The 22557-nt window shown below is 45.4% G+C and overlaps 1 protein-coding gene across 5 annotated transcripts in view; it reads left to right on the top strand.

Moving 5' to 3' along the window:
• The window catches only part of DOCK10 (dedicator of cytokinesis 10), a 341015-nt gene that overhangs the window by 305104 nt on the left and 13354 nt on the right, over positions 1–22557 (top strand). For all 5 annotated transcript variants that reach the window (XM_083177979.1, XM_083177977.1, XM_083177976.1 and 2 more), the window contains 2 exons: positions 13768–13914; positions 18085–18295. In XM_083177979.1, the coding sequence (XP_083034105.1) occupies positions 13768–13914; positions 18085–18295 (358 nt within the window). The remainder of the gene's footprint in view (positions 1–13767; positions 13915–18084; positions 18296–22557) is intronic.

Genomic DNA, 22557 nt, shown 5'->3' on the forward strand with positions numbered 1-22557 from the left:
CAGCAGAACCTCCATAGATTGTTACCAATACCAAAGTACAGCAGGACCTCCATAGACTGGTATAAATACCAAAGTACAGCAGAACCTCCATAGACTGTTACCAATACCAAAGTAAAGGAGGACCTCCATAGACTGGTATAAATACCAAAGTACAGCAGAACCTCCATAGACTGTTATCAATACCAAAGTACAGCAGTACTTCCATAGACTGGTACCAATACCAAAGTACAGCAGGACCTCCATAAACTGTTATCAATACCAAAGTACAGCAGGACTTCCATAGGCTGGTACCAATACCAAAGTACAGCAGGACTTCCATAGACTGGTACCAATACCAAAGTACACAAAGTACAGCAGGACCTCCATAGACTGTTATCAATACCAAAGTACAGCAGGACCTCCATAGACTGTTATCAATACCAAAGTACAGCAGGACCTCCATAGACTGTTATCAATACAAAGTACAGCAGGACTTCTATAGGCTGGTACCAATACCAAAGTACAGCAGGACTTCCATAGACTGGTACCAATACCAAATTACAGCAGAACCTCCATCGACTGTTATCAATACCAAAGTACACAAAGTACAGCAGGACCTCCATAGACTGTTCTCAATACCAAAGTACACAAAGTACAGCAGGACCTCCATAGACTGTTATCAATACCAAAGTACAGCAGGACCTCCATAGACTGTTATCAATACGAAAGTACAGCAGGACTTCCATAGACTGTTGGAGCTGTAATAGATTTCATATGCTAAAGGTCTCTAGACACTCACCATTTTCCACACATTTAATTGATTAGAAAGCCCAACAAATTGGATAAATGAGTATTCTTGGGAAGCGTTTCAAGCTAGCTGCATCAAGCCTGGTCAGCTTGTGGCTCTCAAGCTGTTGTGAAAGTCCCAGTATGCCCTACCACAGTTTTGCTAATAAGGAATGTTGAACTGGATACAGCACGCTTTGATGTGTAGTTTCACAACAGCTGGAAAGCCACTGGTTGGCCAGGCCTGAGCTACGCATTATATGATTTGCTGGAAATACCTGTACTCTACTGTATGGCTATCCCATCCACAGCAGCTGATTACCCCATGGTGGCACAGCATACAGAATACTGTAGGTAGATCATTGCTCATTGGTAACTGAAATTATGTACTTTATAGTAAATGACCTGCTATGATCACTCAGTTCCTGTTATTTCTAAATAGAATCACTGCTTTAATAATAGATCTTTCCACAATCCTGTAAATCATGTTGTATGTATATTCTTAATAATACATTTTCTCATTTCTAAAAAAAAATGTTTTCAGAAAACAATTTAAACTCAGGGAATATGTTATGAGCCTTATGACCATTAGATGGCACTGTTTGATAGTCTACTTTTGTTATCTTGTTTATGCCGTTCATTGCTCTAAACACTCTAGAGGTCATTTACAAAGTGGAAAATGTCGGCTGTACAGAGGAACATCAGATTTTGCCCTGCCGTGTTCCTCAGCTAGATAGTAGTGATTCCTTATCTAGATACTAGGGCACCATAGCCATTTATCCCCATGGGGGTCACTGGAGTTTATTGTTATTTACATAGGCGTGCGCAGCACATTTTTTTAGGGGGTGCACCGTCAAAGGGATGTGCCTAGCAACACCTACTGGGTGTGTCATACACAGCCAATCAGGCCTGTCTACCATCATCTATTTGCTTTTGCTACAAAATTAAACATCTCTCAGCCACACCATAATCTCCTGCCTATTTCAAGTTTTAATTTTGTAATTACTCTTTGTAACAGTACATGCAAATAAAGTCAAAAACATAAATGGATGACGCAGGTATGTAGTGATATGGGTGATGCCGGTATGTAGTGATATGACAATGGTCTAGTACAGTGGTTCCCAGCCCTGGTCCTCAAGTACCCCCAACAGTGCACGTTTTCCAGGTCTCCACACAGAATCACAAGTGACATAATTAGCTCCACCTGTGGATCTTTTAAAATGTGCTTGTATAATCTGTGCACCTGCTGGGTGACCTGGAAAACGTGCACTGTTGGGGGTACTTGAGGACCAGGGTTGGGAACCACTGGTCTAGTACAATTAACAATGCAAAACACACATAATTGATTGATGGGCTCTTCTTTTAACGGAATACAGTTCTAAAAAGCAAAACACTTTGGTAAAAGGTATTGCTGGTTGATAGCGGCAGGGAGGTGTTTATAAGGGTAGGCACAGCATTAGGGGGTGCATGTGCACCCCTAACACTCTATGTTCACACACCTATGGTTATTTATATAATACATAAATAAGCAAATCAAGACAATGATTTTAAGTACAAGGCAATTTAGGACAAGTGCATGGTAAATAAGGATAGTGGCATCAGGAGACAAGACACTTAAATAATTATTAGGAGGGCATACCTGCCAACATTGGAGGAGACTGGGGCGAGACATAATTGTGGGGGCGTGGCCTGTTGCATAGGGGCGTGGTCTATACTAGTGTCACTGCCGCGAGGCCACACCCCCGTTTTTCGCCGCTGTGGGGGCATGCCCAGCAGCTCTGTAAGCTGCTGGCCAGCCCCCCTGCCTGAAAGAATAGACGCTGTGCGCATGCGGGAGTGACGCGGGAACATCCCAAAATACCAGGACATTCCCGCGATAAGCGGGACAGTTGGGAGGTATGGGATGGCAGAGACCTAGAGCTAGGTGCTGTTGAAAGCATTAAAAATAAAGTATTCTAAGAGAGGATAAAGTACATGAGGGGTGAGGGCCATGCTTACATTGTAAAGGGGAGGGGAAGACATGCAGGAGTGACACAAAGTTAGGATGAGAGATGGCTGGGTTTAATGAAGTATTTGGTCTTGAGAGACCATTTAACCTTTGGTAGAGAGGTGGAGAATCCAATAGGGAAAGGAAGAGAATTCCAGAGATAAGGAGCCAAAATCTTGGATGTAGGAGTGGGCAGAAGAAACCAGTTTGCAGGAGAGGTGGCATACTTTTGTAGTGCGAAGAGGATGGTGGCAGTGTAAAGAGAGATAAATGGGTGAGGTCTTTCTAAGTGAGTGTGAAGAACTTGGTTTGGATTCAGAAGGGAAAGGAGAGACAGTGACAGGATTAAAATACAGGAGAAGTGGACATAGTACATTTTGAAAATGAGGACAGTGAGTCGGGCAGCAGTATTGAGAATAGATTGGAGTGGGGAAAAGTGTTTGTCGGGGAGGCCAGATAGAATGAGATTACAGCAGATCAATCTGGACATGACCAGTGAGTGGATGAGGGTCTTTGTAGCACCCTGGGTGATAAAGGGTCTGATCATAGAAATATTTTTGAGGTGAAAAAAGCAGGACTGTGAGAGGTGCTGAATGTGTGGTGCTAGGAGAGGGAGGAATTATAAATACGCTAAGGTAGCATACTTGGGGGCAACTAGAGATAGTTGTTCTGTCAATAGCAATGGTGAAATTGTGGGAGGTGACGGTATGCAAAAGGTTGGGAAGATGATTTTAGATATGTACTATATATATGTTTATATATAGTTTATATATAGTATATATATATATATATTGTATATATATATATATGTAAGTGTAATATGAGTGCAGTAAGTTTGTGTACATATAATTGTATAATTGTAGCATGTCCTATGGAGACATAAAGAAATGTGGACTCTTCATCTCTCCGTGGTGCATTAACCCCTTCCCGACATTTGACGTACATTTACGTCATGGCCGGGATGTACTTCCCGACACATGGCATAAATGCACGTCATGGCTTTAAACTGTCCCCGCGTCTATAGACGCGGTGACAGTTTAAACATGTCTGCTGTCCCTGACAGCAGACATGTCCCTGCATGCCCAGGGGGGGCTGCGATGCCGCCTCCCCGTCGGCGATCGCTGTGATTGGCTGTTCAGTGTGAACAGCCAATTACAGCGTTTTCCTGTGTACCGGCGAATAACGTTCGCCGGTGACACAGGGATCGGTGGTGATTGGTGCTGTAAAGTACAGCACCAATCACCACGGGGTGTAAGGGTGACACTGGTGTCACCCCACCTCACCCCACCCGCCCCCAAAGTCCGTGATTGGTTCGTCGGACCGACGAACCAATCACAGCCATGGAGGGTGATTTAAACTAACGGTGACTGCACTGCAGACGCCATTCCGGTCTGGAATTGCGTGCAGTGCGGTCACCGTGCCTATCTGCCGCGATATACTGACCTGATCCTTGCAAATACTTACCTGATCACTGCTTGTAGCGTTCCTGGATCTTGTTACTTCTTGTGACTTCCTGTGTTGTGCTGTGCTGTGTTGTGCTGCTGCAGTGTGATAGATTTATAGATAGAGAGATAGAGAGAGAGAGATAGAGAGAGATAGAGAGAGCTAGTGACAGAGAGTCCTATATTTTGTGCTGCTGCAGTGTGATAGAGTTATAGATAGAGAGATAGAGAGAGATAGAGAGAGATAGAGATAGATAGAGAGATAGTGACAGATTGTGCTATATATTTTTTATATATATACAGCTGTACTGCGTGTGCAACTGACTGCTGCCCCCCCCTTTTGTGCTGATCAGTATAAATTAACTGATCAGCAACTTTTTGGGGGCGCAGGTTTTTTTTTTATATATATATACCTGTCAGTGCTGCTGCTGCAGTGTCATAGAGTGATAGATAGTGAGAGATAGAGAGATAGTGATAGAAAGTGCTATATTTTGTGTCTGCTGCCCCCCTTTTGTGCACCCCCAGCAACTTTTTTGGGGGTGCAGGGGTTATTTTTTATATATATAACTGTTAGTGCTGCTGCTGCAGTGTCATAGAGTGATAGATAGAGAGAGATAGAGAGAGATAGTGACAGAGAGTGATAGAGAGTGCTATATTTTGTGTCGGCTGCCCCCCTTTTGTGCACCCCCAGCAACTTTTTGGGGGTGCAGGGGTTATTTTATATATATATAACTGTCAGTGCTGCTGCTGCAGTGTCATAGATTGATAGATAGTGAGAGATAGAGAGAGATAGTGACAGAGAGTGATAGAGAGTGCTATATTTTGTGTCTGCTGCCCCCCCTTTTGTGCTGATCACTATATCTGAGGTGATCAGCAACTTTTTGGGGGTGCAGAGGTTTTTTTTTTATATATACCTGTCAGTTGCTGCCAGTTGCACTGTCAGTTGCACCAAAGGTTGTGCACCTGCTGCCCCTCACTGGTAATCAGTGTCGCATCACTGATCACCTTTTTTTTTTTTTTTGAGGGTGCTGTGGGGTCTTTTTTTAATTTTTTTTTTTTTTTTTTTATCAAATTCCTGTTGCCTTTGAGCGCTGTTCAGTGACGGACGTTACTGACCAACATCTGTGCTCAATTTTTGGCGCAGGACCTTTTTTTTTTTTTTTCTGCACTACATACACACTACACACTACATACTACATTGAAATAAAGTTTCCCCTACACTATACACGTGTTGAAACATTTCACTACCAGAAACACAAAAATAAAAATGGCATCCCAAATGTCATCCCAAATGTCATCCCAGTCATCCAGAAGAATGTATTCAGCGGAGGAGGCATATGCCATGCTTGCCTCTGACTCTGACACAGCCAGTGAGGCAAGCGGGGAATTTGAAGGATTCATCTTAAGCTCCTCTTCCTCCTCTAGTGATGAGGGACCCCCTCAAAGACGCCCCCGTAGAGCAGCTGAGACCCCCCCCCAATAATTGATCTCGTATGGACCCCACCACCAGACAATTTTGAGCCCCAGGTTCCTCAGTTTTTGGCCATCCCAGGAATCCAATTTGATTCCACAGGTCTCAGAGAAATTGACTTTTTCAAATTATTTTTCTCTGATGATTTTATAAATTTAATGGTGGACCAAACTAATTTATATGCCCAGCAGTTTATTGCTCAAAACCCCACATCATCATTTGCTAGGTGGACCCCTGTAGATGCAGTAGAGATGATGACGTTTTGGGGTCTGGTGTTTCATATGGGCATAGTAAAAAAGCCAGAAATTAGGCAATATTGGAGTACAGATGTTCTGTACAGCACCCCACTTTACTGTATGGCCATGACCCGGACTCGTTTTGAGTTAATCCTTAAATTTTTGCATTACAACGATAATGCACAGTGCCCACCCAGAGATGATCCCACCTTTGACCGGCTATTCAAAGTCAGGCCGGTCATTGATCATTTCAGTGCCAAATTTGAAGAGATGTACATCCCAGATAAATTCATTTGCATAGACGAGTCCCTTATACATTTTAAAGGAAGGGTTAAATTCCGCCAGTACCTTCCCAGTAAGAGGGCAAGGTATGGCATAAAAATGTATAAGCTGTGTGAAAGCACCTCAGGGTACACTCACAGGTTTAGGGTATATGAAGGGAAGGATTCAAGAATTGAACCGCCAGAATGCCCCCCCCTCCCTCGTAGGTGTTAGTGGAAAAATTGTCTGGGATTTAGTGCACCCCTTCCTGGATAAAGGTTATCACCTCTATGTGGATAACTTTTACACTAGCATCCCCCTGTTTAAGGCCCTTGGTTCAAGAGGTACAGCAGCTTGCGGTACTGTGCGCAAGAACCAAAGAGGCCTCCCAAAAATGCACATTGCCCAAGTAATGAGAAGGGGTGAAAGCAGGGGAATATGCACCGAAAATATGTTGTTCGTCAAATATAAGGACAAGAGGGATGTCCTTATACTGACAACAATTCACAGAGACAGTACCACCTCCGTCCCTGTACGAGGTACCAGTACCCACACCTCAAAACCTAATTGTATCCTGGATTACAATAGGTACATGGGCGGAGTGGATCTTTCAGATCAGGTACTGAAGCCGTACAGTCCCCTGCGGAAAACAAAAATCTGGTACAAGTAGCTGGCCGTGTATATCATCCAGATGGCACTGTATAACGCTTACGTGCTATTCCGTTCTACCAGCCAGAGGGGGACATTTATGCACTTTCAAGAGGAAGTCATAAAGGGCCTAATATTTGGGAACCAGCAGGCAGAGGGCCCCAGTACTTCTAGTACTGGCCCCCGTATTGTACCAGGGCAGCATTTTCCTGATGAAATCCCCTCCACTGGAAAAAAGGGCAGGACACAAAAAAGGTGCAAAGTTTGCTATAAAAAGGGAATAAGAAAGCAAACTATTTTCCAGTGTGACACTTGCCCCGACAAACCCGGCCTATGTATAAAGGAGTGTTTTAAAATATACCACACATCTATGGATTATTAGGTTCATAATTTCACCGTGCTTCGGGGGTCTTGCTAATGCCACATAGCACCCACCATTCATTCCACCAGAATCTGAGCCGCAAAATCCAAAAATCACTCCTTCCCTTCTGAGTCCTGCCATGCACCCAACTGGTATTTTTTGGTCACATGTGAGGCATTGCCGTACTCGGGAGAAATTGGGGCACAGATTTTGGGGTGCTTTTTCTCCTTTATACCTTCTGAAAATGAAAAATTTTGAGCCAGAACTGCATTTTTGTGTAAAAAAATGTAATTTTTCATTTTCACTGCCCAGTTGTATCAAAATTGGTGAAACCCCTGGGGGTTTGAAATGTACACTATACCCCTAGATGAATTCCCTGAGGGGTGTAGTTTGCACAATGGGGTCACTTGTGGGGGGATTCCACTGTATTGGTGCTTTGGGGGTCTTGCTAATGCCACATAGCACCCACCAACATTCCACCAGAATCTGTGCTGCAAAATCCAAATATCACTCCTTCCCTTCTGAGTCCTGCCACTTTTTGGTCACACATGAGGCCTTGCCGTACTCGGGAGAAATTGGGGCACAGATTTTGGGGTGCTTTTTCTCCTTCATACCTTCTGAAAATGAAAAATTTTGAGCCAGAACTGCATTTTTGTGTAAAAAAATGTAATTTTTCATTTTCACTGCCCAGTTGTATCAAAATTGGTGAAACCCCTGGGGGTTTGAAATGTACACTATACCCCTAGATGAATTCCCTGAGGGGTGTAGTTTGCACAATGGGGTCACTTGTGGGGGGGTTCCACTGTATTGGTGCTTTGGGGGTCTTGCTAATGCCACATAGCACCCACCAACATTCCACCAGAATCTGAGCTGCAAAATCCAAATATCACTCCTTCCCTTCTGAGTCCTGCCACTTTTTGGTCACACATGAGGCCTTGCCGTACTCGGGAGAAATTGGGGCACAGATTTTGGGGTGCTTTTTCTACTTCATACCTTCTGAAAATGAAAAATTTTGAGCCAGAACTGCATTTTTGTGTAAAAAAATGTAATTTTTCATTTTCACTGCCCAGTTGTATCAAAATTGGTGAGACCCCTGGGGGTTTGAAATGTACACTATACCCCTAGATGAATTCCCTGAGGGGTGTAGTTTGCAAAATGGGGTCACTTGTGGGGGGGTTCCACTGTATTGGTGCTTGGGGGGTCTTGCTAATGCGACATAGCACCCACCAACATTCCACCAGAATCTGAGCTGCAAAATACAAAAATCACTCCTTCCCTTCTGAGTCCTGCCATGCACCCAAATGGTATTTTTTGGTCACATGTGAGGCATTGCCGTACTCGGGAGAAATTGGGGCACAGATTTTGGGGTGCTTTGTCTCCTTCATTCCTTGTGAAAATGAAAAATTTTGAGCCAGAACTGCATTTTTGTGTAAAAAATTTAATTTTTCATTTTCACTGCCCAGTTGTACCACAATTGGTGAAACCCCTGGGGGTTTGAAATGTACACTATACCCCTAGATGAATTCCCTGAGGGGTGTAGTTTGCAAAATGGGGTCACTTGTGGGGGGGTTCCACTGTATTGGTGCTTGGGGGGTCTTGCTAATGCGACATAGCACCCACCAACATTCCACCAGAATCTGAGCTGCAAAATCCAAAAATCACTCCTTCCCTTCTGAGTCCTGCCATGCACCCAAATGGTATTTTTTGGTCACATGTGAGGCATTGCCATACTCGGGAGAAATTGGGGCACAGATTTTGGGGTGCTTTGTCTCCTTCATTCCTTGTGAAAATGAAAAATTTTGAGCCAGAACTGCATTTTTGTGTAAAAAATGTAATTTTTCATTTGCACAGCCCAGTTGTATCAAAATTGGTGAAACCCCTGGGGGTTTGAAATGTACACTATACCCCTAGATGAATTCCCTGAGGGGTGTAGTTTGCAAAATGGGGTCACTTGTGGGGGGGTTCCACTGTATTGGTGCTTGGGGGGTCTTGCTAATGCGACATAGCACCCACCAACATTCCAACAGAATCTGAGCTGCAAAATCCAAAAATCACTCCTTCCCTTCTGAGTCCTGCCATGCACCCAAATGGTATTTTTTGGTCACATGTGAGGCATTGCCGTACTCGGGAGAAATTGGGGCACAGATTTTGGGGTGCTTTTTCTCCTTCATTCCTTGTGAAAATGACAAATTTGGAGCCAGAACTGCATTTTTGTGTAAAAAATTTAATTTTTCATTTGCACAGCCCAGTTGTATCAAAATTGGTGAAACCCCTGGGGGTTTGAAATTTACACTATACCCCTAGATGAATTCCCTGAGGGGTGTAGTTTGCAAAATGGGGTCACTTGTGGGGGGGTTCCACTGTATTGGTGCTTCGGGGGTCTTGCTAATGCGACATAGCACCCACCAACATTCCACCAGAATCTGAGCTGCAAAATACAAAAATCACTCCTTCCCTTCTGAGTCCTGCCATGCACCCAAATGGTATTTTTTGGTCACATGTGAGGCATTGCCGTACTCGGGAGAAATTGGGGCACAGATTTTGGGGTGCTTTGTCTCCTTCATTCCTTGTGAAAATGAAAAATTTTGAGCCAGAACTGCATTTTTGTGTAAAAAATTTAATTTTTCATTTTCACTGCCCAGTTGTTCCACAATTGGTGAAACCCCTGGGGGTTTGAAATGTACACTATACCCCTAGATGAATTCCCTGAGGGGTGTAGTTTGCAAAATGGGGTCACTTGTGGGGGGGTTCCTAACTTTTAGCATCTTATGGTGCCTAGAATCCTACATGGTGCCTAAAAAATAATCTCATAAAAAGGAGGCTCCAAAATCAAGTAGGTGCTCCTTCTATTATGAAGCCTGTGGTTTGTTCAACGTGCACACTAGGGCCACATATAGGATATTTATGAAAACAAAAGAATTGGGGGAATCAATTTTTAGTCACATTTCTCTAGTAAAATCTACTGTGTTCCTTAGAAAAATGTATTAAAATTGCAAATCTGCAAAAAAAATGAAATTTTGAAATTTCACCTACACTTTGTTTTAATTCCTGTGAAACACCTAAAGGGTTAACAAACTTCCAAAATGCTGTTTTGAATACTGTGAGGGGTGCAGTTTTTGAAATGGCATCATTTATGGGGGTGTCTCACATACAAGTCCCTCAAAGTCACATCAGAACTGAACTGGTCCCTAAAAAAATCAGTGTTTGAAATTTTCTTGAAAATTTTAAAATTTGCTATTCATATTGTAAGCCTCCTAGTGTCCAAAAAAATTAAAAGGAAGTTGAAATAATGATGGAAACATAAAGTAGACATATGGTCTATGTTAGTTATTAACTATTTTGAGTGGTATGATTATTTGTCTCACAAGCAGAAAATTTAACATTTTGCAAATTGCTAAATTTTCCATTTTTTTACGACATTTTGGTATTTTTCACAAAAAAACACAGACTGTATCGACCCAAATTTACCACTAATTTGAAGTACAATGTGTCACGAGAAAACAATCTCAAAATCACTGGGATAAGTAAAAGCAAAAAAAAGTTATCCCCACTTAAGTGATACATGTCAGATTTGAAAAAAAGGGCTCTGTCAGGAAGGCAAAAACATGCTGTGTCAGGAAGGGGTTAAACCCTACAACTTACAGTATTAGCATTGTCAAGTTACAGCTGTCTGTTTAGATCTCTTGTTACTTCCATTTATATTATACTGCAGCAAAACAAAATAATTATTAAATCTAATGGGAATCATTAATCAGTTAAGATCTGGAAGTTTTGTATTTTATTAAACTTTATAAGAAAAAGGCAATGTTGGTCTTAATAAAAACATTGTCCTTGGACACACTGTAAGTGTACTCATTTATATACCTGGTGTTTATTTGATGTAGAAATCCTGCTGGTGTTTTGAATTGGTCTAATATTGAGATACATAATATTACATGTGTAAGTACAAAAGAAAATAGGAGAAAGTGGCGCTGAAAATAATAAATAATAAAAAATGGAAATTCATTTAATATAATAAAACCGTACATATTCAATATATTATTATAAGACAGGGGAAATGACAATGATAAGGGGTTTAAGTGAAGTGGACCTGTAACCAAATTAAAAGAAAGTCGCTGGTGGTGTCCTGTTCCTATTATGCTGCCATTGATGGGTTGTATTTGGAACAACTAGATGTTGGCAAGGGATGCAGTTCAAATCCTGTCGGTCGGAATACCGACCGCCGAAATCCCGACACTTTCTCCCTCCATGGGTGTCCACAACACCCATAGAGGGAGAATAAATTAGTGTGCCGAGCTTAGCGAGGCACCGGGCCCACTGTGCAGCGAGCGTCCCCCCCTTGTTGATATTTCGGTGGTCGGGATTTTGAACGCCGGGATTCCGACCGCCTCGATTTCATAACAATCCCGTTGGTAAGTGTGGTCCCACAAATAGTTACCAGGCTGCTAGAGGAATTGATCCTATTCAGATAGCAATGTAGCAAGGATCATCATAGAGTGCAGTGCAGATGGCGCTGTAGTCTGGCACAATTGTAATCCAATGGTACTCCAATAAAACAAGGTGATGCGTGGCAGGCTGGTTCGGGTACGCGGTGACAAAAGGATTGCAAGGGTCTGGGTCCACTGGTTCTCTTGACACATTTCGCTGTCTAAAATACAGCTTTATCAAAGGTGAAAAGCTGTATTTTATACAGTGAAACGTGTCAGAGGAAACAGTGGACCCAGACCCTTGCAATCCTTAGCGCGCCTTAGCTTTGCGTGCACCCTGTACGGGAACAGGGCGGGCAGCTGACATCCAGTCACGTCCCTGCCAAATTTCCATGGGAATGCCCAGTGTTTTCATGGGAACACCCATGAAATGCCAGGCATTCCCATGGGCACATCCACCCGCCCCTGCCTGCACTGGTGGGTGTGAACGGGACAGCGAACTTAGCAAAATATCGGTACCCTGTGCGAAAGCGTGGGTGACCTAGTAAATCAGAATAACCCCCATAATCCTGTGTCTGGTCATTCCTTGCTTTGTGTGCCTGGGGCAATTGGCAGAACAGAAAGTAGTATGTCTGTATTTTAACACCAGCAAAGCACAGCAATTTGCATCAGCCTCAGTAAAGTGCATTCGCTGCTGCTATGAATTGAATGGATTTTTCTGCCCTCAATACTGCACACAGGTTTGGTTTTCCAGGTCACCCGGTAGGAACACTGGCCCTTATTCAGAACTGATTGCAGTACAAATTTGTTTGGAAAATGGGAAAAACCATGTGCACTGCAGGTGGGGCAGATGTAACGTGCAGAGAGAGTTAAATTTGGGTGGGGTGTGTTGAAACTGAAATCTAAATTGCAGTGTAAAAATAATGCAGCCAGTATTTACACAGAAACAAAATAACTCACACAAATCTAACTCTCTCAGCACATGTTACATCTGCCCCACCTGCAGTGCACATGGTTTTGCCCATTTTCCAAACAAATTTGTACTGCGATCAGATCTGAATAAAGGACATTGTGTTGTGTATCACCAAGTGTCACATTTTAAATCCGCATGGGACCTGGAAAACATGAATTATGTGGTTTCCTGGGGACCACATTTGAGAAGATGTGGTATAACTAATGCATCCCAAACGGGAAGCGGTCATCTGTTAGAATGAACTTAGGTCTACAGTCATTAGGTCGACCCCACTAGGTCGACTGGCAGGAAGGTCGACCTGACTTAAGGTCGACATGGGCCAAGGTCGACATGACTTAAGGTGGAATTTGCATAAAGGTCGACATGAGGAAGGTTGGTTTTTCACTGTTTTTTGAGCCGACATGTGCCGACAGGCGGTATTTCATGCCCTACCATCCACTAGGGGGTGGAGGATAAAGCTGTGGGGAGCGAAGCAAGCCACCGTGCCCGAAGTATTGCGAGCGAAGCGAGCTATGCGAGGGTCCGATTCTCATTGCCAACTGTGTAAATGTCGACTGTGTCGACATTCGGATCAAAAACAGTGAAAACCCCATGTCGACCTTATGACCAGTCGACCTTCCTCATGTTGACCTTTATGCAAATTCGACCTTAAGTCATGTCGACCTTGGCCCATGTCGACCTTAAATCAGGTCGACCTTCCTGCCAGTCGACCTAGTGGGGTCGACCTAATGACTGTAGACCTAAGTTCATTCTGATAGATGTACCGATTCCATCCCAAACATGTGGAAATTGAGCTGGTCACAAAAAGATGAAATACGTTTGATCAAGAAAGCTTGTGAATATCCGTGTTACATATAGGTACCTAATGCAGACACAGGGAATTTCACTGGAGATCTTACTTTAACTGCATGAAAACTTTAAGAATTCTCTTATAAAACTAAAGTGCTACTTAATCATCTGTCATTTTGCAAACACCCAATGATACCATTAATGCCTGACTTCAGCCTAAACATGAATTCCCGTCATCCATTAATAATTCTATTTATAATGCATCAAAGGCTTTGCTTACTGTGTACTAGCTGTAGGACGTGTTATAAACTCATTGAAGTGACTAATGGTGGATGGTGCAGCTTTGGGGACTGAATCCCTAAGTTCTTCCCGGCAAATTTAAATATATTGATAACATTTTTTTTCAGGGATTCTTTGAAGAAGAGGAAGGGAAGGAGTATATCTACAAAGAGCCCAAATTAACAGGACTATCGGAAATATCACAGAGGCTGCTCAAGTTGTATAGCGATAAATTTGGAGCAGACAATGTTAAGATTATTCAGGACTCAAACAAGGTGTGTACTTCTGTTCACAACGAAGATCACTGCGTGACTCCTCCATAAAGGCAGAAATAGTGTATATATTATTGTGATTGGAAAGATTTGGGTTCCTTGAACTACAAATATTTGTGTTTCCAGTGAAAATTTTCATTTTTTCAGGCAAGATCCTCTCTAGTTATTTCTAGTTCAGGGAGGCAGGGTTATTTCTAGTTCAGGCAGGCAGGGTTATTTCTAGTTCAGGCAGGCAGGGTTATTTCTAGTTTAGACAGGCAGGGTTATTTCTAGTTCAGACAGGCAGGGTTATTTCTAGTTCAGGCAGGCTGGGTTATTTCTAGTTCAGGCAGGCTGGGTTATTTCTAGTTCAGGCAGGCGGGGTTATTTCTAGTTCAGGCAGGCAGGGTTATTTCTAGTTTAGACAGGCAGGGTTATTTCTAGTTCAGACAGGCAGGGTTATTTCTAGTTCAGGCAGGCTGGGTTATTTCTAGTTCAGGCAGGCTGGGTTATTTCTAGTTCAGGCAGGCGGGGTTATTTCTAGTTCAGGCAGGCAGGGTTATTTCTAGTTCAGGCAGACGGTTATTTCTAGCTCAGGCAGGCAGAGTTATTTCTAGCTCAGACAGGCAGGGTTATTTCTAGTTCAGGCAGGCAGGGTTATTTCAAGTTCAGGCAGACAGGGTTATTTCTAGTTCAGGCAGGCAGGGTTATTTCTAGTTCAGGCAGGCAGGGTTATTTCTAGTTCAGGCAGGCAGGGTTATTTCAAGTTCAGGCAGGCTGCGTTATTTCTAGTTCAGGCAGGCAGGGTTATTTCTAGTTCAGGCAGGCTGCGTTATTTCTAGTTCAGGCAGGCAGAATTATTTCTAGTTCAGACAGGCAGGGTTATTTCTAGTTCAGGCAGACAGGGTTATTTCTAGCTCAGGGAGACGGTTATTTCTAGCTCAGACAGGCAGGGTTATTTCTAGTTCAGACAGGCAGGGTTATTTCTAGTTCAGACAGGCAGGGTTATTTCTAGTTCAGGCAGGCAGGGTTATTTCAAGTTCACGCAGGCAGGGTTATTTCTAGTTCAGGCAGACAGGGGGCCTTATTCTGGTTGGTGCGGCCGGGCCGTACGCGTACGTTCCGGGGTTTTTCATGATCTGCGCATGCGTACATTCGCTAATGCGCAGGCGCGAACACTCCACAACGCTTACGGACGGGTCTCTCCGTGCGAAAAAACCTGTACGCGAGAGTACGGGCATTGGGGGCGGCATAGGGGCGTGTTGAGGGGAGCGGCCGAAATAATGAGGGAAAATGGGCGTAAACATGGGCGTACACGGGGGTGTGCACCAAAAATGAACGGTGCTACTACCGCACGATCGTCTAAAGCACCGTTCATTTCGGACACAAAACAGGCGGCCGCCAACCGCCACCTTAGACCACCCCTACAGATACCGCATGCCAGCGTGCGCCTGGGTTTGCTAATTTACGCTGATTACTAGTCAAACACATACACCTGAATGTAATAACCAATGCTGCAGTCTATTAAGTCCAAACCATGATTTCACTACCTGCAAGCCACACACAGCACTCAAACACATTGGAAGCTTATCTTTCTATACTTCTCTACATTTAAAGGTTTGTTTAATTTAAGGTAAGAATCTTTTTAAGACCTGCTTATATATGCTAAGGTAGGTATTTTTTAAACAGTTATACACATTCACTACGTGCTTTCATAGACTTTACACAGTAGCACACTCAATCTACACAAGTCGACATGTGTCAACGTGTTCACTCTAATACAAACATAGGTTTTGTATTTATGATACAATAACATAAACCACATCTAACACCTACAAAGGATGTTTCAGCAATGTTTTAAGCCCATGCCCACTATTTTGCACATTAATTAATTCAATCAATTAATTAATTTACATAATTATAGTTGAAAGGCAAGATTTGCAGGTCCATATATGTGAAGGGTATGCCAGCGTACACGGACGTACGCTCACTCTCACGAGCGGTGACATAAGCTGAGTTTTCTATTGAAAACAATAGGGACCCGTCCGTGCAAGCTGGCGTACGCTCAGATAGCCGCAAGAAGTCGGTGGGAAGACGGACGAGAGACGTCCGTAAACGGTGGCGTACGCTCAATTGTACGCCAGTTGTCGGAGTGTAAGGGCTGGTCCGTCCGTGTACGTTGGCGTACGCTCAATTGTACGCCACTCCCCTTCGACGTTGTTTCTGCCCGTACGTATGCGGCTGAGTTGTGGGTGGACTTAACCCCAACGGCCGCGTACGGAGAGCGTACGCTAATAGTGACCGTACGCAGGTTTGGCCGCTCCGATCAGAATAACCTCCAGGGTTATTTCTAGTTCAGGCAGGCAGGGTTGTTTCTAGTTCAGGCAGGCAGGGTTATTTCTAGTTCAGGCAGGCAGGGTTATTTCAAGTTCAGGCAGGCTGCGTTATTTCTAGTTCAGGCAGGCAGGGTTATTTCTAGTTCAGGCAGGCTGCGTTATTTCTAGTTCAGGCAGGCAGGATTATTTCTAGTTCAGACAGGCAGGGTTATTTCTAGTTCAGGCAGGCAAGGTTATTTCAAGTTCAGGCAGGCAGGGTTATTTCAAGTTCAGGCAGGAAGGGTTATTTCTAGTTCAGGCAGGCAGGGTTATTTCTAGTTCAGGCAGACAGGGTTATTTCTAGCTCAGGCAGACAGAGTTATTTCTAGCTCAGACAGGCAGGGTTATTTCTAGTTCAGGCAGGCAGGGTTATTTCTAGTTCAGGGAGGCAGGGTTATTTCTAGTTCAGGCAGGCGGGGTTATTTCTAGCTCAGGCAGGCAGAGTTATTTCTAGCTCAGGCAGGCAGGGTTATTTCTAGTTCAGGCAGGCAGGGTTATTTCTAGTTCAGGGAGGCAGGGTTATTTCTAGTTCAGGCAGGCAGGGTTATTTCTAGTTCAGGCAGGCAGGGTTATTTCTTGTTCAGGCAGGCAGGATTGTTTCTAGTTCAGGCAGGCAGGGTTATTTCTTGTTCAGGCAGGCAGGGTTATTTCTTGTTCAGGCAGGCAGGATTGTTTCTAGTTCAGGCAGGCAGGATTGTTTCTAGTTCAGGCAGGCAGAGAAATCCCTAGTATGGGCAGATGGGATTATCTCTGTTTTTTTCAGGCATTATCATTGCTAGATTATCTCTAAATCCTGTAGGTAGGTTTTCTCTATTTCAAACAGGAAGATTCATCTCTAGTTCATGGAAGACAATATTGTCTCTAGTTCAGGCAAGAGCATCTTTCGCTCAGCCAGGCCGGATCATCCTTAGTACAGGCAGGCACACATAAGGTACCACCTCTAGCTCAGACAGGCAGGACCATCTCTCCCTCGGCCAGGTAGTATTATCTCTAGTTCTAGTGCAGCTAGGCAGAATCATTTCTTAGATCCACGACCACAGTGGTATGTGCAGGCATGTTAGCCAGTACAGTCGGTTTATTTTTTAATCCCATTGTTTCATCTGCACTGTACAAAGCTTTTAGTTTAAACATAATACATTTTGTGTCATACTGTTGGCTCTATGAATGCCGCACTAGCAGCAGAAACAGAAATTCATTAGTTATCATTTTAAGGACATGTGATTGACCTTCCTGCTATGTGCATTGTGTAGTCAAAGCAGCCGAGAGGGGGGGGGGAGCAGGTACTAATTACCCGGGCAACAGGCTTGCAGGGGCCCTGGTCTGACCCCTTCCTTCCCCCACCGTCCCTCCCAGGTAGCAACAGCAGCACACAGTACTATAGCATGTGCTGATAGCAGGCTCAACATGAGCATCTCACTGACAGCGTGTGAGCACATGCTGAGCCCACTGTCAGCACAGCATATGCTGTAGGTGTGTGCTGCTGCTGTTGCTGAGTTTAGAGTTTTCTTTCACCCTCCTCTAAACATTTTGGGGCGTGGTGGGAGGTGGCCACACCTCCCACACTTAGGTCACACCCCCAAATTTTATCGGGGCCCGGCATTCCTCTTGGCTGCCCTGTGTGTAGTATCTATTGTGTACTTGTCTAGTATCTATCGTATAGGAATGGAAGGATTTTTGCTACATTTGTGAATTTCCTTTTTCTCTCAAGTCTCTTCTTCATAGTATCTACAAAATGGATAAGGACTCATTGTATGGCAGTATTCTGCAGAAATGTATATGTTTAATCCTATTTTATAGTTCATAATTAATGTTTATGCAGGTGAATCCCAAAGATCTAGATCCTAAATTTGCTTATTTCCAAGTGACCTACGTCACGCCTTATTTTGATGAGAAAGAGCTGGAAGAGAGAAAAACAGATTTCGAGAAGCATCACAATATCAGCAGATTTGTCTTTGAAACACCATTCACACTGTCAGGGAAGAAGCATGGTGGCGTGGAGGAGCAATGCAAGAGGCGTACAGTGCTCACCAGTAAGTGACTATCTGCACTGCACTCAGGGCCGGTGCAAGGCACCGGAGCGCCCCAGGCGAGTCGGGGTGGGGGCGCCCCGGTGCCGGGGGGAGGGAGGGGGGATGGTACCTGTGTAAAAAAATTGCTGCCCCGGCGTCCCTGCAGTGCTGGGGCGGTCAGGGGTGTCCGTGCCGTAGGGGTACCTGCGGCGCCGTCATGTGTATAAAGCTGGCTGCGGCCGGCGGGGTCCCTGTAGTGAATAGCAAATAACTAGTGCTTCCCGCACCGCCGCGCGCATAGCGCTAGTTATTTGCTATTCACTACAGGGACCCCGCCGGCCGCAGCCAGCTTTATACACATGACGGCGCCGCAGGTACCCCTACGGCACGGACACCCCTGACCGCCCCAGCACTGCAGGGACGCCGGGGCAGCAATTTTTTTACACAGTTCGCTGGGGGTGAGGGGCGAACTGCCGCCCTCCAGGTGCCGGCGCCCTAGGCAAATGCCTAGAGCTGCCTAGTGGTGACTGCACTGCGTTTCTCTGCCTTCAGGTATAGCTGGGAACACACTGGAGTCATGTCAGGACAATATGCTGTTTCATAATGACATATTGCTAACATTTCTCAGTGTGTGTACTCCCAATAAGCGGTTGTATGCAACATCATCAGGTTTCATGTGCTGCACATCAAACCTGATATCGCTATAACCCAGTACTATGCTAATGAAGGACGGAACATGATTGTTCTGTCCTTCATTAACATCTCTACAGTGTGTACACGCAATGCGGGCTGATGGGCATTTGTTCCGATATCGGAACAAATGCCTGTTGCACAAGGATGTGTCCAGCTTAACTCTTAAGCCCGGTACACATGGGGCAATTTAAGCCGTTATCACTAGCTAAATGGTCATTGAGCGACCATATCGCCAGTGTTTTTTTTGTGCTGTGGGAGATAAGTCGCTAGGAGCGTGCTACCACAGCCAGCCCTCAATGGTCGCTGGATGCATGCTCCTGCACTTATGTCAAAAAATTGCTGGTCGCTGGTGCACAATGCACAGTCAAAATGAGGCAGAGACAGAATTTTTGCAATTTTCAGCCAAAATCGCTGGTCGCTGATGAACACAGTCCACTGAGCCATATGGTCACTGAGCAATATACTGTATTGCTGGGAGATATTAAGCCAAAATTGCTCAGTGACCATATTGCACCGTGTGTACAATGAGTACACACTAGGACAACAGGCAATCAGGCAATGGTTGGGGCAAGTCCTCTTTGCCCGAGACCATCCCCGATTGCCCATACACATTGGTCAGTTTAATGAGCGACGGAACAAACTTCTGATCCATCATTCATGAAACTGCATATCTTGTAGTTGGCTGTACAGCATGACCGACCAGAAGATTTTGCATGCGGCCCATACAAGCAGGCAATACTGAGCACTCACTTCACGGAGTGGATGATTTGTTGTTTCAGTATGGTAAATGGGTGCATACTCAGCCTAATGAGGTAGACATGCTTTGATTTTGACATGTTTTCAATTAGATTTTGCTTCTAGAAGCAATATCGAATATAATTCGAATGGTTTTTAGATGCGTTCAATCCGCATTCGATGCCATGTGCACTCCCGTTTTGTCTAAATCGAGTAGAAAAATAGACTGTGCAGGCAAGACTATATTGAATACAATCTAGTAAGTCAAATGTGTACACAGTGAAATTGATATTTAATCAAATGCAAAAGTACAGATCTTATGCCAAATCGAATGGAAAATCGAATCGAACATTGAATTTCAAGCAAATTGAAGTGTGTACACACCTTAACTTTCTGGCAGATTTGTTTGTTTACATTGTCCTTGGATATGTTAAGTGGATTGCATACAGGTTTATCTATGCAGCAGATTTAAGGGCAGCTAAAATATACAAAATTGGGTACTTGTGTACTAGCACGGTGCTCACGATATTTGGTCGCACAACATATAATCGCATTGCATACACCCGATGCACTGCGATGCGATTTAAAAATTGTATAAGCCCCCTATACGATGTTTAATTGTATAAGCACCCTAATGGGGGCTTACAATGTTAAATGCACCCCCACTATGAACGTGAACCCGAAGCGTGGCGAGCGCAGCGAGCCCGCGAGGGGCGGTGGTACGCGTCCTACGACCTTTTTTCATACCCCCACTATCCATGTCGGCGTGGAGTTGATTTTATATAGTGTGGCGAGCGCAGCGAGCCCGAAGCGTGGTAAGCGCAGCCCCGCGAGGGGACGTGTATTACTTTACATGTATTCCGCGTCCTTACAATTCGATGGTATACAATTTAAAATTGTATAACATCGGCTGCCATCGCATTGCATGCCTTATGGTCTGCGATGCGATGGGCGCCGTGCTAGTACACAAGTACCCAAAAGTGTCTGTTAGATATCATTATCTAAATATACAGTAGAGTTCCATTTAGGTCTCAACACTACCAATTAGGCAAAGATGATGATTTAAGAGAGGAGGAGGCCCGTGTGCGAGATCCGATTGGGGCCCCACCTCTCCAGAGATGCAATAGATGCTGGTAGTATTTCTCATTAATATTTGCAGCTGTGCAATCAGCGCCAGGCTGACAGGGAGGAAGTGGCGTAACTACAATTAGGGCGCCTGCCACTGAAATGTGTGCACCCCCCCTACCCCTCCCCCCACTCACCCACTTACCCCCTCACCACTGCATCTTCCGCCGCGACGATCCATTGTGGTCCCGGCTTCCTGGAACTGCTGCTGTCTTCAATCCCGGCGCTCCTGCTCCTCTCTCTATATGTCACATACAAAATGGCCACCACCTTACAGCAGACCATTATTTAGGATCAGTGACGTGCGGTGAGGTTAGTGGTTGGTGAGGCACTGGCTTGGTGGAGCCAGCGCCAACAGACTCTGTGTCTTGGTCTGTGTTCTGCGACAGGCAGGTGTGGGAGCTGCCGCCTGCATAAGCAGCAGAGACTGGCAGAGCAGCTCTTGCCTGTCAGTTCAGAAGCAACCAGGACCCAGCGCTCCCCACAGAGCCCATTAGTGCTGGCTCCACCAAGCCAGCACTAGATTGCACTTAATAGATTGCACTAGTGAGCAGCCAGCCTCAGCGCGAAATATAAAAGCGCCTGACCTGTGTCCGGCTGCCGGGGCTGATGTCCAGAGACGCGGTGTGGGGACCCGCTGCGGCCGTGTGCAGAGGAGACACGGCGCATCAGTGTGGAGACAAGCGGCAGTGTGGGGACACGGTGATGTGGTGCGGATCCCGGCAATGCAGTGCAGAGACCTGGTGGTAGCCTGGCGCTGGTGCGAGGAAACACAGTGCTGTGCTGCCTGAGGTACAAAGCACCATCTGTCCTGGGAAAGGGGGGTGTTTTAGGGGGTACTCAGCGGCACCTTTACTGGGGGAGTGGTGTGCAGAGGGGGGGCACACAGTGCCATCTATACCAGGGGGAGGGCTGTGCCTATCTTGCTCTGTCTCCCCTACCCTCTCTCTTTTCTTTTCTGCTTTGCTCCCTGCCACCGCTCTTCCTCGGAACCCAATCTCTCACTCCGCATCCACTCTCTCCTCCTCCCCACACTCCCCCTCTCTCTATTTCCTCCCTCTCTCTGCCGAGTGTCCGACCCCTCTCTACCTGCTCTCCCCTCTCTTACTGAGACTCTTTTTTCCCTGTCTCTCACTGACACTCTCAATTCTAATCGCCCACCTCTCTTGCTCATCTCTCTCCCCCTCCCTCTTTTTCCATAGTACCCTCCCCCTAGCTCTCTCCCCAACAGCATTTGTCTCTTCTCTCTTCTGCACCCCCACCTCCAGGTGGGTATTGTAGTGACAATGGGGGGGGGGGGCATCCAAGATTTTGCTATGGGGCCCACATCCTACTTGTTAAGCCCCTGAGGTTACCTGTCTTAAGTTGCCAGCTCCAGCTGGTCGCCTCTCTCCTTGTAGCTCCTGGTCACACTCCCTGTCCCCTCACTCACCGCAGGTTTTCTGTGCAGCTCCACCACCACTGCGGTGTGTTGGTCACTGCTCCCGCCATCTCCCACATAACGGCAGCGTCCGCTCCCCCTCCCAGCTGGTCCCCTCTGGTTCCTGGCTCTCTGCCCGCTGGTTTCTCCCAGCAGCGCTCCTCTCCGGCCACACTGAAAACCCGGCTTCGGCTGCTCTGTTCACTCCCCTTGTCTCCAGCGCTGTCCCCCTCCTCTGGGGCTGAGCGGGGAGGAGGGCGCCGGCGGGCAATTGTAGTGAGGAGAAAGCAGGCAGAGACCGGATCGGCGG

The sequence above is a fragment of the Crinia signifera genome, chromosome 3 (genome assembly GCF_055691185.1).
Source record: "Crinia signifera chromosome 3, ASM5569118v1, whole genome shotgun sequence".
Lineage (NCBI taxonomy): Eukaryota > Metazoa > Chordata > Amphibia > Anura > Myobatrachidae > Crinia > Crinia signifera.